The 23211-nt window shown below is 44.2% G+C and overlaps 1 protein-coding gene across 1 annotated transcript in view; it reads right to left on the bottom strand.

The window, feature by feature from the left end:
- The window catches only part of gldc (glycine dehydrogenase (decarboxylating)), a 180250-nt gene that overhangs the window by 19247 nt on the left and 137792 nt on the right, over nt 1-23211 (bottom strand). Inside the window, exons 22-23 of the mRNA XM_078570563.1 lie at nt 12387-12482; nt 11204-11376 (exon numbers count right to left, since the gene is read on the bottom strand). Of these exons, the coding sequence (XP_078426689.1) occupies nt 11204-11376; nt 12387-12482 (269 nt within the window). The remainder of the gene's footprint in view (nt 1-11203; nt 11377-12386; nt 12483-23211) is intronic.

The following is a 23211-nucleotide window of genomic DNA, read 5'->3' as shown; positions in this document are numbered from 1 at the left end:
ATGTTGGCCTTTATTACCAGAGGATTTGAGTCTAGCGGTAACAATGTCTTACTGCAATGAGATAGAGCCTTGGTGAGCCCAGACCTGGAGTACTGTGCGCAGTTTTGGTCTCCTTACCTAAGGAAAGATATACTTGCCATAGAGGGAGTGCAACGAAGGTTCACTAAACTAATTCCTCAGATGGATGGATTGTTCTATGAGGAAAGATTAAATAGAATGGGCCTTTATTCTCTGGGGTTTAGAAAAATGAGAGGTGCTCTCACTCAAATATAAAAATATTCTGACAGGGCTTGACAGGGTTGACGCAGGAAGGTTGTTTCCCCTGGCTGTGGGGTCTAAAACCAAGGGACCTAGTCTCAGGATAAGGGGAAGGCCATTTAGGACTGAGATGAGAAGGAATTTCTTCACTCAGAGGGCGTGAATCTTTGGAATTCTCTGCGCCAGAGGGTTATGGAGGCTCAGTCATTGAATCTGTTCAAGACTGAGATCAATAAGATTTCTACATATTAAAAACATAAAGGGATACGCGGGTAGTGCAGGAAAATGGTGTTGAAGTAGAAGATCGGCCATGATATCATTGAATGGTGGAGTGGGCTCAAAGGTTGGCCTACTCCTGCTCATATTTCTTATGTTCTTATGTTCCAGTGCTACTCCCAATATGGTGAACAAAGTGGGATGGCTACTTATCTCAGTTTCCTCGTGCAGGTATCACCAGGACAGGCCTGAGGGTGTGCAAAACACTTGACTTTAATCCAAATGTAGAAGCAAAATAGAGGGTCTTCATAATGAAGAATATATTATTGCCACAATGGCAAAAGCACTTTTTAACCAGGTAGGAAATGCCCTCATTCATGGTCTCCCCCATCTCTAATAATGGAACTGACTCCTGCTGAGGTACAGTTCCAAGGAAGTCAGCAAGTACTTCACTCAACTAGCTTTTGTTTAAAAAGGTGAAACTGGATAATGAGCTGCCAGTCTGTACCAATACAGGCCAACCCGATTCAGTCCTCATCTGTCAATGTGTCTCAGTACAGGCCAACCAGATCCAATCCTCATCTGACAGACCGGGCCGGATTTCTCCGTGGACCTTTAAAAATGGTGGCCGGGACCTGGATACAAAAGTGCCGCCCCCATTTCCAACAGATCACATTTTTGCTGGCAGGTGGAAGGGGGCAGGGTGTGAATCCCCACAGGAGGGATCAGCAGGACCATCTGAACCTGGTGCTGAGTTCAAACAGATCCCATTTTGGCTGTTCCCAGGGCATTAACCCATAGTGTGGGAGTCACAATTGGATGGCGTAGGCCTAAATGCTCTTGGAGGGCAGATAAGGTCTGTTTAAGTGTCATGATCTGAAGTTTTTTAAATCCCCAACTCTTTAAACTTGTAAAAAAAAGTGCTTAAGCTATCAGTGAAAGTTAAAGAAAAAAACCTCTGCTGGGCTGCTTTGATTGACAGGCCATCTGGTATAGGTTAAAAAAAACCACCTGGTTGTGCAGTTTCATTTAAGGTCTTTGATCATATTACTCTAAGGTCTGTTATTATGTCATTATGAATGCTTGTCTGAGTTTCAAAAGCTACAATTATCTCAGCACAGGGTTCTGAGTTCAGAGTTTGATCGACAATTTAAAGAGGTTATTAAGTGATTACCTTTATTTGATGCGGGGTCTAAATAGAAGTTTGTTTGTTTTTATAAGAGATTAGATTTAAAAGCTTTGAATGGTTTTCTTGAATGGGAGATTTTTTTTATCACTATCAAATGTGTAGGAGTGAAAGCTGTTTTGGATTGTGAGAAGTTTCTTTTCAACTGCACATGGATCAAGAGGTTTGTGCTCAGTAGATATGGACTATAGAGGTGTCATGGGGGTAAGAAGGGGCATGGGGGTGGATGGAGGGCATGAGTTTGCATGGAGTTGGCATGAGTTGGTATGGAGGTGGCATGAAGGTATAAGCTGCGATAGGGATGGATGGGGGGGGGTGTGAGGGTGAGGGCCTTACAGCTTCTAAAACAGCTGGGACAAAGTCCTAGAGAACCGAGGTGGGCTTTCTGACCAGTCTGCCTCAGCACTTGCCCGCCCCCATGGCCACCTAGGATCTGCTTCCGGGGTCGGCGGACCCAATCCTGCCCCACCTCCCTGGAGTGGTCTGCCGAGTCTTATGATCCCAGCTGATGTTAATACTGGGCAAGTCAAATCCCAGAGCGAAACCTGCTTGATAGGTCCTAACTTTTTTTTTTAGAAACCGTGGTGGTAAGTTACTGAACAAATTCACAGGAGTCTGCTGATGAACTTTCAACACAAAGAATAAAATATATATTTCACAAGGAAAATGAACACCAGACAAAAAGTGTACTAAATACAAACACAAGGACCAGGATTTTGCCCTTTCCGGGTGTGGGCAGGTGTGGACGGGAAGCCGACCTCCGCCCGCGATGGGCCCCGCACCGTGATTTCCCGACTTGAGCTACGTGCTTTGGTAGGGAAAATCCTGCCCACTGTGCAGTACAGGCCAATCTGATTCAGTCCTGAATTAACACACTGTCCCTGTAAAGGCAAATCTGATCCAGTCCTCAATTGACAAGGCTCTCCCAGTATAGGCCAACCCGATCCAGCCCTGAATTAACACACTGTCCCTGTACAGGCCAACCTGATCCACTCCTCATCCGCCAGACTGTCCCAATACAGGCAAACCTGATCCAGTCTTCAATTAACACACTGTTCCTGTACAGGCCAACCTGATACAGTCATCTATTGATAAGCTGTCCCTGTACAGGCCAACCTGATCCAGTCCTCAACTGACACACTGTCCCTGTACAGGCCAACCTGATCCACTCCTCATCTGCCAGACTGTCCCAGTACAGGCCAACTCAATACAGCCCTCAGGCATCATGCATACACACAGGAATTAGTGGATTGCAATTTCTTTCTTTCCCCAATCCAGAGATAAGCCAATTGAGTCATCAGCGGACATCAGCTAGACCGAGCTTTTAACCTTCTTTAAGAAGTAACGCCATGGTTTAAAAGTATGTTGAACTGTACTTCTTTCCATGGGGATAAAGATGGTGTCGGCATCTTTGACTACAGGATTTGACAGGTCTTGGAATCATGAGTTGATGAGAATTTTGGAGCATTCACCGAGGAAATATTGAACATCTGGAACTCTACAATGCTTTTAAAAACCATGTGCTTTGCTCCAGCTCGTCAAATCCAGAAAGCAAAAAGAAACTGCTGAAAAGACTCAGGAAGTTAGACAGCATCTACGGAGACAACAGATAAGTTAGTATTTTAGCTGATGTCTCCTCTCAACCCAGCTCTGACAGAGGGTCAACATTTAAAATATTAACTTGTCTGCTCTCTCCAGAGATACTGCCTGACCTGCTGAGTCTTACCAATATTCCCTGTTTTCAGCGGCAGATAAATCTCCAAAATACTAATTGCCACTCAGAACTTTAAAGGCATCAAGTTGAAAACTTAAAAAAATATCAAACAGATTGGAACAACTGGAAAGGCAATTTAAAAGATGCAGTTACAACTAAAAGATCGCCACCAGCAGGCTATTGGTACTGAAGCTCTAGAAAAGGCTGATAGAATCAAACTTGTCCAATTGCTGTCTGCAGCATCACTACTAGGCACTTAGTTGTGGTGCAATGATTCAAAACTATCAAAGGCTAAATATTCCTGCGTTGCAATTTTAGTGAAAAAGATGCAGAATCTGCCCGATGCCTTCTTCAGTGAGCTCTGGGTCTTTTTCTTGAATTTTGGCTTCAAGTTCCTGGATTCTCCAGATATATCTGGATATTAAGACTCGATTCTACACTGGATAACACTACAAGACTCAGCTACTGTGTTCATGCTTCGCTGCTCTGTTGCTTTAATTTTGAAGTAACTTTGATCAGGCTCAGCCTTTCCCCCACTGCTGCTGTGACAGGGATCTATGTGACTGGATCTTCGGGTTTGTCAGCCTCAGCTACGGTCTGGTTTCCAGCCAGAGTTACTCCGTCCTTGGCTGAAGCACATCTCTCCACCACTTCTGAATCTGAAGCGAGTTCCAATTTTGCCGTCATCTTTCTGCCCTGCAACCAATTGCCACTTGGATCTTCATCCCAATGGGAACTCCTCCATCAGTGTCCTCTGACCCTCCCCCCACCGTTCAAATAGCTTCTGGGCTTCACTCCCCCGCCACATCTGTGTCCGAACCTTGATAACAGTTTGCTGATGACCCATGCTGGCTCGGCCTGCCTATGTCCTCCACGGGGTTTATGACTTCAATTCTGGACTCTCTCTTGGCTCCTCTTTATTCCCCATTCAGTAAGAAATATGCATCCTAATTAAACCAGGCCCATGTAACTTCGGTTTTCTCCATGTCCTTTTGTGAACACATTTTGGCTGCTCCAGTCCCGAGCCAATCACTTTTGCTTCATTATCTTCCTCTCTCTTTCTGCTTCTTTTCTCTCTCCCACTCCGAGACCCTTTCACCTGTCATTATGCCTCCTTTCATTTCTCTCTTCTCGGGTACGCTGCCTTCCCAAATCCCTATTCCAGCCCTTCAGTACTCCTCGACCTATCTACTTGCCTACCGCCATTCCAGGCTTGACTCCCTCTTAGATAAGCTGATAGCTTCCCTCTGTGCATCACACGGCATCCTCCGAAAGGTCTATAGAGGCACTCATTACCGCCTCCTCACGAGCAGCAAACCCAACAGCTCTATCCCATTCTCTTGCCAACCTTTATACCCACTGGGGCTGATCTTGCCAATCTCCTCCCTGTGTCCACCTCACCTTTCCCAGTGTTGATCCTGTGGACTCTTGGCCCAGCTCTCACCCTCCCTCTCTGCATCTCCCTTCAGAATGTCCATTCATTTGTGAACAATCCCCTTACAATCCATGATCTTATTCTGGATTATTACATCAAGATCATGGCCTTGACAGAAAAATGAATGAGGAGTGATGACATCTTCCCCCAACTCAATCCTCCCCTCGTTTATACCTTTTATCACTTGTCTCGTCCTGACCATCGCGATGTTTGCATGGCTCTTATAACCACATCTCACCTTGATCTGTCCCCTTATTCCTCTGGCACTCTCCTCCTTTGAGCATCTTAACTTGTTTCTCACGTCTCATTTAAAATCTTAGTTCAGTATCGTCCTCCTAAGTGCCATGTCAATTTTCTCACTGAGATATCTTCGCTGCTTTTCTCCCTCAGTCTCTGCACCAAGCGGCTTCTCATCCTAGGTGTTTTGACCTCCATCTCGAATCATCATGTTTTCTTTTCACTGAATTCACTGCCCTCCAATCCTCCTTAATCTCCCCCTCCATGTAAACTCCCCAGCCCATAGTATCAATCACAGATAAGGCCATCTCTGATTATTTCCTTGTATTGCTCTCCACCCACATCTCGCTCCCCTTCCTAGACCTGCATCTTCCTGTATCTGTCCCTGGATAAACCTCCCCTCAATTCACTTACAGCTCCACTCTCAAAATCCCAACTTCCAAGTGTTGAGCCAAATGCTCTGTTCACAACTCTTCTGCAGCTACTGATCTGCTCAACCACATCCTTACCTTGTCAGGAAGATATAATAATTCTCATGTTATTGGAATATATTGTAAAATAGTGGTATGTGTGTCTGAATATATATATATGTGTGTGTGTGTCACTTAACTGGATTAAAGGCAGCTGGTCTGAAGGCTTTGATGTGGTAGAAGATGAGCTTGGTTTGAAATGTTAAGTGGGTAAACATAGGTGTCAAGGGAACATTTGCATTTTTAAATAAACCAGATTAGATTGTTTTCAAGGAAGGGTGAAATGTGTCACCTAGCCAGGTGAAGTTCAAAAACAATGTGTTTATTTTTCCCAAAGATTACTGGTAAAATGGGTACTATGCTAAATCTTTATTATCAGTAAGGTAAAGTCCAAAGACATAGTGAAACAATGAGAATTTGCATTCAAAGGAGAAATATGTATAAAGGAGTGAAGATTGTGTAAGATCTAACAAGTGTGAAAAGCCGTCAGCATCAATGCGTCAAGCTGCTGTCCTCAAAGAACAGAATTAAGAAAACTCACTTAGAATTCGACTGGTTCAGGGTATTGTGTGTCACCTTGCCTGGGGCTTTTAAAATCTGTGTGTCTTACTGTTCAGCCTAATGAAAGTATAACTGGGAGTCAGATTAAGTAGGGGATTTAGAAGTTACTATAGTAGTAATTTGTAGACATATGCATGTGCTTAAAATTATTTCTCTTATTAATAAATGTTTAACCTAGTTTTGTAAAAGCCTATAAGACTTGGTGGTCTTATTACTACTGAATTCAAGGCATGCATCTCGAAATTTATACAAATTGCAAAACAAGTTGTGGTAGCTGTTTCAAGTTTCCCTTTGGGATTTGAACAACTCAGCATTTACCATTGTCTGTGCCATAACAACCTCTACCCTCGTTCCCATTAAACCCATTACTCTCTCTCACCTGGCCATTTTCCCCATACAGCTCTCAGCTCCATTCCCTTAAGTTCAAGATATGCAAATTTGAACAGAAGGCAATGGACACAAGTAGTTTAGCCACCTAATGCCTGATCTGGCTCAACAACATAAAGCACGATCAGGTCCTGCTCTCATCTGCCAAAATTGCTCCCTCTTTCAGGATCATCCAGGAATGCAAAGCCACCTTCTTCAACCCATCTCCCTTGTCTCCTCTACTCTCACTTCCAACAAGTCTGAGGAACTCATGGATTTTATTGTCACCAAGATTGAGACCGCCCGGTCAGCTACCTCTGCTGTTTCCCTCCTTTCCTCTACCTGATTAGGGCAAACTTGCTCTAAGCCCTTCCCCTGTCCTAGCCCTGAACTTGCATCTGTTTCTAGTTTTTCTCCTATCTCGCCTCATGCCCTCTCCAAACTCATCTAGTCCATGAGATGCACCTTCTGCTCGCTCGACCCCACTTTCACTAAATTAGTGACCACTTTAACTTCCCCAACTCTTTGTCCCCATGTTAGCCAATGATTTCAAAAGGAAATTGGATAAGCACTTGAAGGAAATTAACTTACAGGGCTAGAGGAATAGCACGGGCGAATGGGACTAACTGAACTAATCACAGAGAGGCGGCACGGACTCGATGAGCTCAATGGCCTCCTTCCATGCTGCAAATTACTCCATGACTGAATCCATTGTCTTCCGTCCCCGCCACTAACTCCATTCCCTAGTCACCAAATCCACTGCTTTCCCTGGCAACCACTTGAGGCTGAAGCAGACTTTGCAACCTCAGTGTCATGTTTGGCCTTGAGATGCGCTTTCAACTGTCACGAAGACCGCCTTTTTCCGCCTCTGTATGTCACCCGAATCCGCTCCTGCCACAGCTCCTCTACTGCTGGAACCCCTCATCCATGCATTTTGTCACCTCTGGACTTAGCAACTCTAATGTACTCCCAACTGGTCTCCCACATTCTACACACCATAAACTTGTGGTCACTCAAACCTTTGCTGCCCCTACTCTCACACCAAATCCCAGTCACCCATCATCCCTGTGCTCGCTGTCCTACACTATCTCCCGGTCAAGTCTTGCATTTATAATTCTCATCCTTGTTTTCAAATCCCTCCATGGCCTTGCTCTTCCCTATCGCTATAATTTCCTTCAGCCCTACAGCCTCTGAGATACCTGCGGTCCTAATTCTGTCCTCTTGGGCATCTCTGACTTTAATTGCTCCTCCATTGGTGGCCGTGCCTTCAGTTGCTTAGGCCCCAAGCTCTGGCATTCCCTCCCTTAAACTCTCCACCACTCTACCTCACTTTCCTCTTTTAAGCCATTTCTTAAAACCTAACTCTTTGAACAAGCTTTTGGTCATGTGGCGTCATAACTCCTTATGCGGTTCTGTCATATTTTGTTTTATAATGCCTCATGAAGCACTTTGGGACATTTTATTACATAAAAAGTGCAATATACATATAAGTTGTCATTGAAGTGTGGTCTAACCAAAGTTCTATATGATTTTAACATAACTTGTTTGTTTTTCAATTGTATTCCTCTACAAATTAAACTTGTGTTTTGTTTGTATTATGGCTGCATTAACCAATGTTGCTACTTTCAGGGATTTGTGAATCCAGATCCTTTGCTCCTCTAGAGCAGTTAGATTCCATTTTCCAAGTGAATGTGGCCTCCTTATTGTTCCTACCAAAATGCACTACCTCGCACTTGCCTATATTGAAATCTGTTTGCCATCTGCTTGCCCCCTTCTGTAAGTTCACTAAAATCATTTTTTTCTTTTGCAAGTTTCCTCAGTATTAACTATACACTACAATTTTATATTGTTCGCAAATTTAGACATAGTACTTCCGATTCCCAAATTCAAATCACTTATGTAAATAATGAACAGCAGTGGTCCCAGCTTGGATTCCTCTGGAACACCATTTCCCTCTTTCTGGCACTGTTTGTGTCTGTGTGAAGAAAATATGTGTTGTGCTCATGCTAAAGCTGTAATATGAGTGCAGGGCAGTGCAGGAATGCCCCATGTCCCAAAATGAAGATCAACTTTTGATGGATCAAGGCAAGGAGTTTCAAAATGTCAAATCAGCAGGTTTTTTTATTTTTTATTAATTAACTTTCTTTCCCAGTTTAACTCGTTCTTGATATTCCCTGGCACCCTTTTGTTCCTTCCTCACTAGAACGTCTCTATTTCTATTGATGCATTGCAGTGTTTTATTTAAAAGCATTATAATTACAGATCAGACTCCAAATGCCCTGTTTGTTTTATTTACACTCACTTAGCACACGTCTGGTATCTGTACAACCTTCTTCAGCTGGGTTGGCAGAGTAGGCTAGGCACAACATGCCTCAAATCATTTCTTATTCTGTGAAAATCTGAATTGTAGTAAATGTTTGGAAAACCTAATTCAAGGTAATGGCAACTGTTATATCCCCCCATTCCAAAACAAAGTGATAAGGAGCACTGACTTGCTCACATTGATGCTTAGAAACACTTAAGGGCTCTCATTGTAAAGCATAGAAACCTTTGGCATAATGAGCTGTTGGTTAATCAGCCAAATGGTGCATTACAGTGAAAACACCAACTCAATCAGATCATTAGATAAGTCAGACATAACTCTAATCATACTCCACATTACAGTCTATAGTCTCTTCCATATATTTCTCTCAGATCCAAGCTTCCTTTCATTAACTCCAATCCACATTCTCTCTTCCGTTCCCCCATTTTTGTTCATTTCACTTTTGATGCTCATTTGACAGCACCTTCTTCCTTCGTCAGCACCCTCCAAACCCACGACCTCTACCACCTAGAAGGACAAGGGCAGCAGTTGCATGGGAACACCACCACCTGGAAGTTCCCCTCCCAGCCACACACCACCCTGACTTGGAACTACATCATCATTATTTCACCGTCGCTGGGTCAAAGTCCTGGAACTCCCTTCCTAACAGCACCGTGGGTGTACCTACACCACATGGACAGTGGGTGTTCAAGAAGTCGGCTCACCACCACCTTCTCAAAGGCAGTTAGGAATGGGAAATAAAAACGTTGGCCTACCAGCAATGCCCACGTCCAGTGAAAGAATAAAAAGAAAAATTCCACTGCTCTATCGTTTGAGGATTACAATGGCCTGGATTTTGTGGTTAAATGACGGTGAAACCATGTTGGCTGTCATTACAAATGTGAAACTAACAGCAACGTCTGGTGACTGCATGTGATAACTAAACATGCAAATCCAGAAGTTGCTATCAGCAACCCCCTACTCCTCCGCAGGTTGTACTGTTGAAGTCTCCGCATATGGAAACTTTCTGACATTACTTGAATTGACATGCGCTTCCACTTTTATACCATTAGTCTAATTATAAAAACTCTTGAAAAAGTTATGCCTTGTTGAATGAATGTATAAATGGTATAATTAGTGCTGAACAACCTCTCTGGCCATGAAAAACTAATTTTATATTTGTGTGATGTCAAACTTCTCCATCATGATAAAAATATTCCATGGATTTTTACATTTTTTTTAAAGCTTGTTCATATTTCAGCCTCCACTTCAGTTCTCGTGTGTGTGTCTCAAATATTTATTTTGCACTATTAAAAAGTGAAGGATATTTATTACATCCTGGTTTTCTGTCTGTGAGAATGCTTCAATGTGATTGGCTGCTTAGCCTGCTTAACTGCATCACTGTTGCAGGGCACCAAAAATCCCCTATATTTGATGCTGGAGTGAAATTAACACCAGGAAAGGTGAAATCCACATCGCACAGATTGCTAGAGGCGAGAGTTCTTACTTTGCTGCAAAATCCAGGCCAATGAGTTTTATTGAGGTATTCAATGAGGAAAGGGATTTTCCCACCTCCCTTCTGCACAGGCAGTTTTTGTAAGAATTTGTTGACTTGTTTTTTTTCTTCAAGGTTCATGGGCTTCTTTCTTTGTTTTAAAATCAATTATTTTCCTGACTTTCAATACTACATTCTTAGGGTTATTCTCTCCCACCTTCTCACTACTCATTCCTTCTGGCTGTGTTAACTTACAGCATACAGCCTCTAACACTTGAACTTAAATTATAATTCCCCGTTAACTTGGTCATTAAAACATTCTTGCCTTCATTTAAAGCAAAATAAAGATATGCATTTATATTGTACCTTTTGTGAGCACCAGACATCTCAAAGCATTTTACAGCCAGTAAAGTACGTTTGAAGTATAGTCACTATTGTAATGCAGCAGCCAATTTTGCACACAGCAAGCTCCCACAAATAGCAATGTCATAATGACCAGATAATGTTTTTTTGTGATGTTGACTGATGGATAAGTATTAGCCAGGACGCCAGGGACAAATCCCTTGCTCTTCTTCAAAATATTGCCATGGGAAATTGTACACCCACCTGATAGGGCCTTGGATTGACATCACATCTAAAAGATGGCACCTCCGACATTTCGACACTCCCTCAGTATTGCACTGGAGTGTCAACCTATTGTTTTGTTCTCAAGTCCTGGAGTGGGACTTGAAGCAGAACGTTGTGACTCACAGAAAAGAGTGCAACCAACTAAACCATGGATGACACACACGCAGTAAATGATGTTGATCTTTGGAGCAGTCCTATAAACTGCTGATATCAACCATTACAGAAAGTAGGAAGATGTTGTCCTGATATACAGCATCTTTGAATAGCTTTGTTCAATGCACCTTAGATTTAATTATAGAGGTCACTTCAGCAAAACAATGGTTTGTTCTGACTTACCTTAAGTGGGTTTACTCGGATGTCCATTCTACCCTCCTCAATGTCTGCTATTTCTTGTCGGATGTTTATCATTGCATCACAGAATCTATCTAGTTCAGCTTTATCTTCAGATTCGGTTGGCTCAATCATTAGTGTACCAGGAACAGGCCAGGACATGGTTGGAGCATGGAATCCTATAAGATGTAAACTTATTGTAACTTCATGGTTAAGAAGAAAGCCCTCATGGTCAGATGCAACTTCCGTTGCATTAAGAAGCAGAATGTCACATACACCACTGATTTCTAAGTTGTGTAATTCACCAATAACTCCATGTTCAGACCTCAAATTTAGTTTTTACATCATCCATTACCACTTAAAAGGTATGTATGAACATGAGCAAAGCTACTTGGGCTCCTTGAGCCTGTTCCACCAACCAATGAGATCATGGCACTTAACTCCATATAGCCTTTTTGATGAAAAGTCACAGACCTGAAACACTACCTGGGATTTTACATGGAAGTCCGCCACCACAGGCTTGAACATTGACCAGGCAATTAATTGCCTACAGTTATGGCTTCTGCCTGGAGTGGTGGTCACCATTGAGTCTGCAGCAGTGCCTGGACAGCCACAATGCAGGAAGCCTGAAGAACAGGTAATTGGGGAGGGTGCTCACCAGGGTCAATGAGGCAGCTCCTGCCGAAGGGGGTGGGGGGAGGCGGTGATGTGATGCTCATTGTGAAGGCAGGTGTGGGGTCTTTCAGCAGAGGCAGCCTTTACTGCTTATGGAGGGGGGGGAAGGAGGGGTAGTGGGGTCTTACAAGGGCCACAGAGTATCCTATCAAGAGGGATACACACCCTCCGGAGCCTGCAGGGAGGCTGCCTGGTTTTACTGGGCAGCCTCCCCACATGGTGTATGGTTCCCCCCGATCACTGCTGGTGAAATACCAATGGTGGCAAGAGGCCATTAATTGGCCACTTACAGGCCTCAATTGGCCTAAGGTGGCCAAGCCGCCCACCATCCACCCCGTTGCTGGTAAAATACCAGCAGAGGTGGGAAGGCAACAGTCAATCAGCTGTAATGTGTCCTTAAAACGCACTTAGCCACATGGTTTCATGGTTCTGGTCCTACACCCATGGTATGAGGAGCAGTATTGGACAACAATTAGATTACAATTCAATGGAATACAAAACTAAAACTTCTCACCATAATCTTGCAGCCTCTTGGCAACATCCACTGCCTCGATGTTTGCAGTTTTCTTGAATGGTCGCACATCCAAGATGAATTCGTGAGCTACATAACCTGTTAAAACATTTTTTAGAAATTCAGTGTAACATTCAGGATATTGAAAAATATTCTCCTCCAGCATGACATCACAGCAAGTAGCATAGGGAAAAATCATCAGTATGACCATAGAGATTATCCAACAGCAAGAAATTCCATCAGAGTATCTCAGAACGTTCTCACTGAGGAGGTTCCCTGTTCCTGTGATGTACAAGCAACTTGTATCTTGACATAAGGCTCTTCAAAAACGTTTGTATTTTAATGAAATGCCTCAATTTGCTCTTTTAATCAAGGTGCTATCCAATTTAAATAAAGGGGTTAGTGGATTTAATACAGTGGCTGACAGAAATTCCACACATTTTAATTGCTTACTTTCAAGACACTGGAATAGAATACTCCCTGATCAACATGTATGTAGCAAAGCCGCAACTTACAATCATGAAGCACAAATTCCACAAGAATCAAGGCACTCATACTGAAAAGCTTTTAATGTTCTTCCTTGTTCAATTATTGTTCACGTACAATAGCAGTGGAAATACAGGTGTGCAATTCAATGCAATGATCCCAAGGCCAGTCTTGCCAATAAGTGCAGAAAGGAGTGCATGCTGTCATGCTGCATATTGTATCACGTGACTGCTTAATAGATGGAATCGGAAGTAGCAGTATTGATATTGGTCTGTTGAAATGTCATATTTTAAGTAGAACGATCTTTTTCTTCACTGCAGTCAACTGTTAGGCCCAAGCATAATGAATTATAATTGGAGGGAGACACTAGAGGATTACCTTCACCTGTGGAACTAAATGCTAACAAGAGTCAATGGGTGTGAAATTAGGTTCTGTTGCATTGGTGCCGATCTACGGAAGCCCCGAACTCAAAAAATGCCACCAGAATGCTTCTAGCCATTCCTGACGTGACCCGTGAGGCTGCCCCGACTGAGCACTCTTGCAAGTGTGCCACATGTCCAGGGGAAGTATATGAAGGGGCAGATCGTGACATCAAACAGTTTCTAACAGTGATTTGCCATATGGTTTGCCAATTTCCAGGTGACTGGCTTTTGACTTACCAATGCTGATGCAGAGGAAGGACTGTGTTCTGTGTTATTCCTAGCAGCTTTGCAAGCCTTTTAGATTTTTAGGAAGTGGTGCTGGATCCTGACAAGGAGGTCAGAGGACCTGTTAGGAGAAAGCCTGTTTCAGTAATTGGGGGCTATTGTTGCAGTGGGCTTGCAGAATGCCTTGGAGAGCGAGCACAGGCAGCAGTGAAGGAAAGCTGTGTTCAAAAGGAGGGCTCTCAATAAGAGGCCTTACCCACCAAGGGTCTTTAGGGGACATTTCTCATACCTAAGCCTCAGCCAGGTGCAGTGTCTGAGGCACCAGCCTTTCACTAAGGAGATGGCGAATGAACTGTGCCACCTGTAGCTGGCTGTACAACAGGGTGAAGACGGCGTTGCCAGTGGCCATCAAGATGACCAATTTCTATGCCAGCACATTCCTCCAGGAGGCAGCAGGCAACATTTCACAATCCACCATCCATCACTGCATCAAGATGATGTTGGAGGTTCTGTAAAGGAGGAGAGAGGACTTCTATCTTCTCACTAACCATAGAGAAGAAGGGAGGAGCAAGAGGTTCTGCCCGGCTGGTGGGATTCCCACTCATGCAGTTTGCAGACACATGGCTCTGAGGGCCCCACATGTTAACGGTGAGATGTTCCGCAACTGCATAGGCTGTTGTTATGTTCCTTCTGTCGAAACGCTTTGCTCAACGAGCACTGTTGCACGCCTATCTACTGGTGAGTGAGTTGGTAACCAAGATACAGAGACCAATATAAGATGAAGCAAATGCTGTTTATTAACACAAGTAACAGAGCACTAACACAATGTGCGCTTCTCAAACCAGACCCTATTCTAAACTACAGATTAATATTGTAGCCTGTGGTACACAGCAATTGAGTAATTCAGTCACATGGTCAATCTGCTCAAATTCTCTTAAAGGTATATTGCATCTCAGATTACCACATCCCTCCCCCTTTACCTGAAAGTACAATTTACAATCTTTACAATATATCAACAATTTACATAAATAAACTATTTACAAATTCAGTCTCTCTGGAGGTTTCTTCAAATGTGTTGAACGTCGTAGTTCTACGACTCCGGACAGTTTATCCAAGGCCTCCCTCTTAGGAGTCATCTGTCCACTAGGATCTCCAGTAGGGACCTGTAAGTTTCTATCTTCGACTCCCTCAGGCTAAACGGATCTTACAGGCACTTTCAAACCAATTGGAGTTCCTGCCGCATGTGGTGTAAACTCTAATGGGAATGTTTGGCGCATCCTTTCTTCTAGGTCTGTTTCCCTTTTCCTGAGATGATCTCGGTGTCTCCTAATTATCTGATATGTGATAGGAAAGGGGTCCTGTCACTGCACTAACTTCACCTGATAGCCAATAGGGCCCAACTCCAAAGTTCTTTGCAAAAACTGCGTCTCCAACAGTGAAGTTTCTTTCACGACTTAATTAATCACATCCATTTTTCTGGGCCTCCTGACTTCTCTCTACCCTCCCCCCTAAATTTGGCTTTATGGGACTCAAACATGTCCTGAGACATCTCTTTATCAATAACTCTGCAGGGGCAATGCTGGTGGTCATGTGTGGCGTAGTCCTATAACTGCATAGGGAACGTGATAATCTCGTTGCAATAGAGTCACCATCCAGTTTCTTCATTCTGGACTTGAAGGTCTGGACTGCCCGCTTGGCCAAACTATTGGATGCAGGGTGTTGTGCTACTGAGGCTTGTAAATCTTTGGAGTTCCCAGCAGGTGAACACGGTTCCATTATCAGACACTATTATCCCTGGTAACCCATGTATTGCAAAACTCTGATGCAATCTGTCTATGGTGGCAGCAGATGTGGGCGATCTCACCTCATATACATCCATCCACTTTGAATCAAGGGGAACATTATGCCCAAAAAAGGCCCCACGTAGTCAACATGGAGGCGGGCCCATGCCCTGGCCATTCCCAGGGACACAATGGAGCCAAAGGGGGCAATTTCTGTACCAGTTGGCACTGTATGCTGCTCTTGACCAAGTTTTCGATTTCTGTGTCCATCCCTGGCCACCTTAAGTAGCTACGCGCCAACATTTTCATTCTGGAAATGCCGGGGTGAGCACTATGAATTCGGTCAGTAATGGCTTTCTTCCTCTCGGAGGCACAATGACTCTCGCTCCCCACAATAAGATGCCATCCTGGCAGGTGAGTTTGTATCTCCTATTAAAATAGGGCTTCATTTCGTCTGATTTTGGCTCGTTAGACCATGCCTGCAAGACTTGTTCCCTGTCATGAGATAAAACTGGATCGCGGTCTGTCCACTCTCTTATTTGTTTGGCATATACTGGTGACGAATCCAGAAAGTTTAATAACAAGACAAGTCCCTGAGGAATTGGGACGTTCACAGTGCTGTCTTTTAGAGGTAATTGGCTCAGTGTGTCAGCATTTGCAGTCTGGCTTCCCGGCCAGTGGATAAAAGTATATTTGTAAGCAGTTAGAATCAGTGCCCACCTTTGGATGTGTGCCGAGGCAATTGGGGGTATTGCCTTATCTTCCCCGAACAAGCCTAGTGGTGGCTTGTGATCAATAAAGTGGTGAAGTGGTGACCATGGATGCATTGGTCGAACTTCTTAACACCAAATACAATGAATAAGCCTTCTTTCTCCATTGTATCTTCGTTCGGCCACACTGAGTGTTCTTGAGGTGTAACCAATGGGCCATTCGGAGCCGTCCGCCATCCGGTGGGAGAGTACTGCCCCTACTCGGTAAGGGGGTGCATCGCAGGTCAGAATTAATTCTCTCTTTGGTCGAAATGTACCAACAGGGCCGATGGACGTAGCAACTGCTATACTGTCGTAAAAACCTATTGTTATGGAGCTTGCCAAGTCCACCTGTGGCTTTTCTTGAGTAACCCATATAATGGAGCCAGTGCTGGTGACAAATTTGGGAGAAAATGGCCATAGTAGTTAGTCATTCCCAAGAAGGACCTGAGCTCTGTGGTGTTTTTCGGTGCTGGCGCCTCATGGGTAGCTCTCACCTTGCCTTCTACTGGGTGAAGGACCTGCGAGTCGACCCTATTACCCAGGTAAACCACTTCTTTTGCTTGGAGAATATATTTTTCTCTTTTCAAATGTACTCCGGCTTGTGAGGAACGCTTCAATACCTCTTCCAGGTTAGCCAGGTGCTCTTCATCAGTTAGTCCTGTTACTAGGACGTCATCGAGATAAACCACAACATGGGGCAGCCCTTGAAGCAAATTTTCCATAGTCCGTTGGAAAATGCCACAAGCTGATGAGACTCCAAAGGTTAACCTGGTATACTGGTAACCCCCAATGTGTGTTGATAGTCGCAAAATCCGGAGAGGCCTTTTCTAGGTCGACTTGCTGGTGAGCGGGGCTCATGTCGAGTTTCGTATATGCAGATCCCCCTGCCAGCTTGGAGTATAATTCATCAATATTTGGTATAGTATGCCTGTCAAGTCTGGCCACTTTGTTTACTGTCAACTTGTAGTCCCCGCATATTCACACTCTCTGGTCAGGCTTTAGTACTGGAACTATGGATGCTGTCCATTCAGAAAATTGTACTAGTTGTAAGATTCCCAACCTTTCCAGCCTGTCTAATTCAACACCAACTTTTTTCTCGTAATGCATAGGGGACTGGCCTCACCTTCAAATATCTGGGGTTGTCCGAGGATCCACATGGATTTTAATTTGCAGCCCTTGAAACTTCCCAAGCTCCACAGAGGCATATTTCTGTAATAATTTTTGCAGATCTTTCATTCTGATTTGAAAAATCTCGGTCAATTTTACTTCCTTAAGCCAGTTCCGACCAAGTAGACTTGGACCCTCCCCTGCTACCACTATCAGGGGTAAAATAACAGACTGGCTTCCACACTGTACTGGAACCTTGCATATACCTCTTACTTGTATGTCTTCAACAGTATACGTCTTTAATTTAGCATCTGAATTTTCCAGATTTAGTGAGTGATCTCTTCCATTTAGATATCTGAATGAATGTTCCCCTATAACTGTTGTGAATGCCCCTGTATCCACCTCCATTCAGATGGATTTTCCATTGACTTCCACTGTCACGTAGATTGGCTCTGATTTACCCATTTTTAAGCTGTCTAGTGAGTAAATATTTGACTCTGTTTCTTCTGGTTCCTCTATCATGTGGGTTTCATGATTTCTACTTTTTTGCTTAAAACTTTGTCCCAATCTGTCTATTTTCAATATCGCATTATGTGCCTATTACGATGGCAGTAGAAACACCCGATTCTTATGTCATTCACTTGCAGACTGTCTGGTTCCATTTCCGCTGTTATTGTTGTGGGTTTTCTCTGTTAAACCATTCCTTTTTATTGGTCCGTTAATGGTGGCTGTTTCCTGCCTTTCCGCGAAGCCCTGCGCTTCCACGCCATTTCTAACCGGTGCTTCCCTCCTGACGTGAAGGACAACGTCATTTTGTGTTCCCTTGATTGCTTCTAAATCCCTGACTGTGCTCTCCATTGCGAGCGCCAACTCCAGCGCCTTGCTGAAGTCTAAATTCGTTTCTGACGACAACCTTTTTTGAATGGCACCTTCGTTAATCCCACATGCTAATCGGTCTCTTAACATATCGTTAGTCGACATCCCAAACTCTCAGTGCTCTGTCAAAAGTTTTAAGACTGCTAAATAGCGTCGACTGTCTATCCAAGGGTGCGACGCCTCAAATTAAATTTAAAATGCTGCATTATTACCAAGGATTTCAGCTGAAAATGGCTTTTCACAAGATTTACCAGTTCATCAAAGCTCTTGGAATCTGGGGTGTTGGGTGCCATTAGACTACGAATTAGGCCGTATGTTTTACTGCCACATGTCGATAAGAGAGTCGTCCGTCTCTTCCCCTCCGTCAATATGTCGTTGGCCAAAAAGAAGAACGCGAGGCATTCAATATAATTCAATAAGCCATCGGTGGTCTGGTCAAATGGTTCGATACGGCCAAACTGTGGCATACTGGAGAGAGATAACTTCAACAACTGTGGTGAGGGCTGTGCTTACAATCGGCCTGCAAGGCACAGCTGATTTGCTTCAGTGGAATTTTCGCGGCTTTCCTTGGTGTCACCGACTGGTCGTGTTTTGCCTCATCGCTAGTTGTTATGTTCCTTCTGTTGGGTCGCTTTGCTCAGCGAACATGGTTGCACGCCTATCTACTGGTGAGTGAGTTGGTAAACAAGATTGTGCAGATGCAGAGATCAATATATAATGAAGCACATGCTGTTTATTAACACAAGTGACCGAGCGCTAACACAATGTGCGCTTCTCAAACCAGACCCTATTCTAAACTACTGATTAACATTGTAGCCCGCGCTACTCTGCAATTGGGTAATACCATCATGCAGTCAATCTGCTCACATTTTCTTAAAGGTGTATTGCACCTCAGATTACCACAGCTGTCATTCCATTAATATGACTTCCTGTGCAACCAAGCCCAGAAGATCCTGTCGGTGAATACCAGCACCCTGACATCAGTTATGATGCATTCGACCCACACCAGTCAGCTGCAACCTTTGGTCCGTTATGAAAAATCAGAGGCTGGCTGTTGGGTGACAAGGGATACCCTGCTCCTTCTGTCACCCTTTTAGTATGTATACACCTAGAGAAGACTTTGGATTCCCTTTTATGTTAACTGTCAGTCTCTTCTCATACTCTCACTTTGCTTCTCTTATTTGTTTTTTCACTTTCTCTCTGAACCTTCTATATTGAGCTTTGTTCTCAATTGCATTATCCACCTGACAAATGTCACTTGCACCCTTTTTCTGCTTCATCTTATTCTCTATTTCTTTCATCATCCAGGGGGCTCTGGATTTGTGTGCCCTACCTTTCCCCCTCATGGGACTATACCAAATTATCTTCTCTTTAAAGGAAGTCCATTGTTCCATTACAGATTTGTCTGCCAACCTTCGATTTCAATTTTCCTGAGCCAGATTGAAGCCAGCCCTCTCCAAATTAATTATTTTTGCTCTAGATTGCTCCTTGTCCTTTTCCATATCCAACTGAAACCTTGTGATGTTATGGTCACTTGTCGCCTTAATATTCCCAGAAACCTAGCTTCTGGCTGCACCAGCCCGGCACGGGCATCAGCAGTCTGGGATGGCTGGCTACAAGGCAGCAGTGAGGGAGCTGGCACAAATACTGTCCTGCAAATGGACAGGAGGTTTGTACACCGTGGAGCCACTGGCACACCCCCTGGGGCGGTGCCTCAGCAATCCTCATAATCTGTGGGAGGACAGATTGCTGGCTGGCCGGCTGTGACATATCCCTTTGAGCACTGGTATCTGCAGCCATAATGGCAGCAGCCTTAACCTGGATGGCACCAAGCTGGCCTTACACGGTTCTCATGACCTCAGTCTAAGATGTCACTACAGCACCGAGACAATGGGTAGCTTCCGCCTGTTCTGCCGTGGAAGCTGAGAAATTGGTCATCAGACGCTGCATCAGGGCTGGGTCAGCTAGGGCTGTTGTGGAGATGACCACCACTTCCCCATTGGACAGGCTGGACTCCAAGTTCTACATGAAGCCCTCTGCTAAGTTGGAGCCAATCTCCTTCATGCTCCTCAACAGTGGGAACAAGCTCTGTGGCAGGCCTGCAAATGCACCAAGCACCTCGATGTGCATGTCTATCAGCCTTTTTCTTTTTGCCATCCGCAGAATGCATGTGCAATCTCACTTCCGGTGCGCTGGCACACAAACTATCGTTCCCCTTGATCTGGCTGCAGCCCATTCATGCTTGGCGACTCACTGCAGGCTGACTCTGTTTATATTACACTGAGTTGGTGGCTGCAATTGTCAGATGAAGTTAGGGTGCTTCTTCCTCAGAGGTCTGGTGTAGCTCATGCCCTTCATGATGAGACAGCATGGGTTGGACAGGCAGAAGCTCGAGTATCAGAAAGCAGAAATACAGACGGGGATAGAACGCAAGGGCTCCATGGTCACACCTCTGCAGCTTGCATTTCATGCCAGGTAGAGGATGAAGTTGAGGTGACATTTGAGAAGGGACAGATGGCAGAGTCTTGATGCAACAGCCCCAATCATGGCTGTCGCCATGATGCAGAGCACTGTCTCCCCCAGAGGTTTCAGGGAATACATGTGTGCCTGTCCCCTGCTGGTTCTCTGCTGCTCCCTGTGGTTGCTAGACTTTGTAGAAGCACTAAGAGGTGGGTACGAGGCTGATAGCAATGATGTGTGTGTGAGGGTGGGGAGGAGTATCTGAATGCTTTGGTTGAGTCCTGATTGTAGCAGATGTCGTTTGAAGATGCATTCACTGACCTTGACCACCCGTGCGAGGTCATTGAATTTTTTCCAGCAGCTAGTTCAGTAGAGCCAGACTCTGGGAGTTGACCTCCCAGGTCACCTGCTCCCATTCCCTTCTCAAGTTGTGCCTTGAGGGTCCCTGCCCACCTGCAGAAACATGGTGTCTCTCCTTCTTTCCATCACTAATGCCTCCAGTGCTGCAACCGAAAATCTGGGAGCCCTCTCTGTTGCTCCACTTGCTGTGTTTTTCCTTCCAGCCAATCCTCCAAGAGACAGTCTGCAACAGCTTGAGCTGAATGAGTGCAGTTCCTCTTTAAGAGGTGAAGGCTGCCTTTAAGAGGATCAGATGAGTCGTATGTTGTGCTAGCCAAGTGTGCTGCTGGGACCACCCTGCTGAACATAAAGCCAAGCCAGCAGCATGTTCTGCACTGGACCGCATGCATAAATGATTTCGGTGAGCAAGGCAGCATGAAGTTTGCATGCAGCCTGCCTCAATGGGACCGGATGTGGAGTAATCATGCATTATGATCCCCACACCCGACATAGAGCCTAATGTACTTTTTATCCCAATGCCTTCAGGAGAGAAAACTGGACAGAACATTTGAGGCTGCATGATAATATAGACTAAAAAGGAACATCCAGTTCATAAAAAATAAAATATTGAGTGTCAATGAAGGACCTGATTTTCCAGGTATTCGCGATACCAGATGTTCTCCTACAGGTTTCCCTCCGTAGGATGATGACAGGTTCCAGTTGTTCCCAAATGAACCAGAATGGAATTTGGTGCATGACCTTCACTAAGTAAAGATCGTAAACAAAATAAAATTATTGGGATAAGACGAACAAATGCAGTTAATTTAATAACATAACCAAAAACCATCAAAATCACTTCAGTTTAGTTTAGTATGGCAAATTTTAAAAAAACCAAAACTGCATCCATCACTGATGGCCTAAATTTATAGTGTATTTTCTTCTAAGGGCCAAGCTGTTAAAAAGAAGATTTGGGAGACAGAATGATTTGCCCAATTTGGCCCTTGGTTTTAAAATGTTTCTGACAGTGAAACAGAGGGTGATTGAAACTCAGCTGAGAACTTCAGAGAATCAGGATTTCCTCTCCACAACTGTCAAAAAGACTGAGTCCATTGTTACAGCTCAAGAATTGATGATGGAGGGGAGAAGGAATCAACCTTCTCAGCAAAATATTTCTTGTGAGATTCTCAATTCATCTGCTAACAACAACAACAACTTACTTACATAGCGCCTTTAACATAGCAAAACATTCCCAAGGCATTTCACTATAGAGTTATTGAACAAAATTTGATACACAGCCACATAAGGAGATATCAGGACAGATAACCAAAAGCTTGATCAAAGAGGTGGGTTTTATTTAAGGAGTGTCTGAAAGGAGGAGAGGTAGAAAAGCTGACAGGTTTAGGGGGGGGAAATTCCAGAGGTCAAGGAGGAGGCAACTGAAAACTTGGCCTCCAACGATGGAGTGATTAAAATCTGAACAAGGCACAGAATTGGAGCAGCACTAAGATCTCGAAGACTTGTGGGGCTGGAGGGGAGTGCAGATATAGGGAGAGGGAGTGACTATAATGGGATTTGAAAACAAGGATAAGAATTATAAAACTGATGCATTGCCAGACCAGAGCCAATGTAAGTCAGCGAGTGCAGTTGTAATGGGAGAACGGGGCTTGGTGAGAGTTAGAATATGGGCAGCAGACTTTCGGGTAAGTGTCAGATTATGTCTGTTGGGGCCGGGGGGGGCGTTGCAGAGGGCGGAACAGGAGGGCGGCCAGGAGAGCACTGGAATAGTAAAGTCTGGAGGTAACAAAGACATGGATTCGGGTTTCAGCAGGTGAGCTGAGGCAGGGGGCCACATACAAAATTCAGTAATACAGGTGAACCTGACACTATAGAAGAATAATTTTGTGAGACAGAAGGACAGTTAGCTGGACATGGTCTCTCTCTCTCTCTCTCACTGTGTCAGCTGCACTCCATACACTCCACAATGTCTTGAAACCTGCTGCATCATAGGCCTGTGAAAATGTTAATCTACAAATATGCCATCAGATTAAAGAAGCTACTTTCAATAAAGTTAACACTGAAAGCCTGTCCTTGCAGTTGCCCTCATGCTATGCAATTGAGTGTTTCTATAACAGGTTGGAACCCAGGAAGGTAAGCAACTGGCTAAAAAGTGAAAGCAGCAGAGTGAAACACAAATGTCACTCTCTCTCTCTCTCTCTGGATAGGACCAGTAGAAAGTAGTCAGTGTGAAAATGCTTAGGACTTCCACTGGTAACACAGTAATAACAGGCAGCTAAGAATCCCCTTAAGGTTTAATTCAGTGAAATAAACAACAATGTAGACAATTTTCTTGTTGACAGTCAAAATAAAAGCACTGAAAATA

The sequence above is a fragment of the Cetorhinus maximus genome, chromosome 2, assembly GCF_964194155.1.
Source record: "Cetorhinus maximus chromosome 2, sCetMax3.hap1.1, whole genome shotgun sequence".
Taxonomy (NCBI): domain Eukaryota; kingdom Metazoa; phylum Chordata; class Chondrichthyes; order Lamniformes; family Cetorhinidae; genus Cetorhinus; species Cetorhinus maximus.
This window is presented reverse-complemented; position numbering and strand designations above follow the sequence as displayed.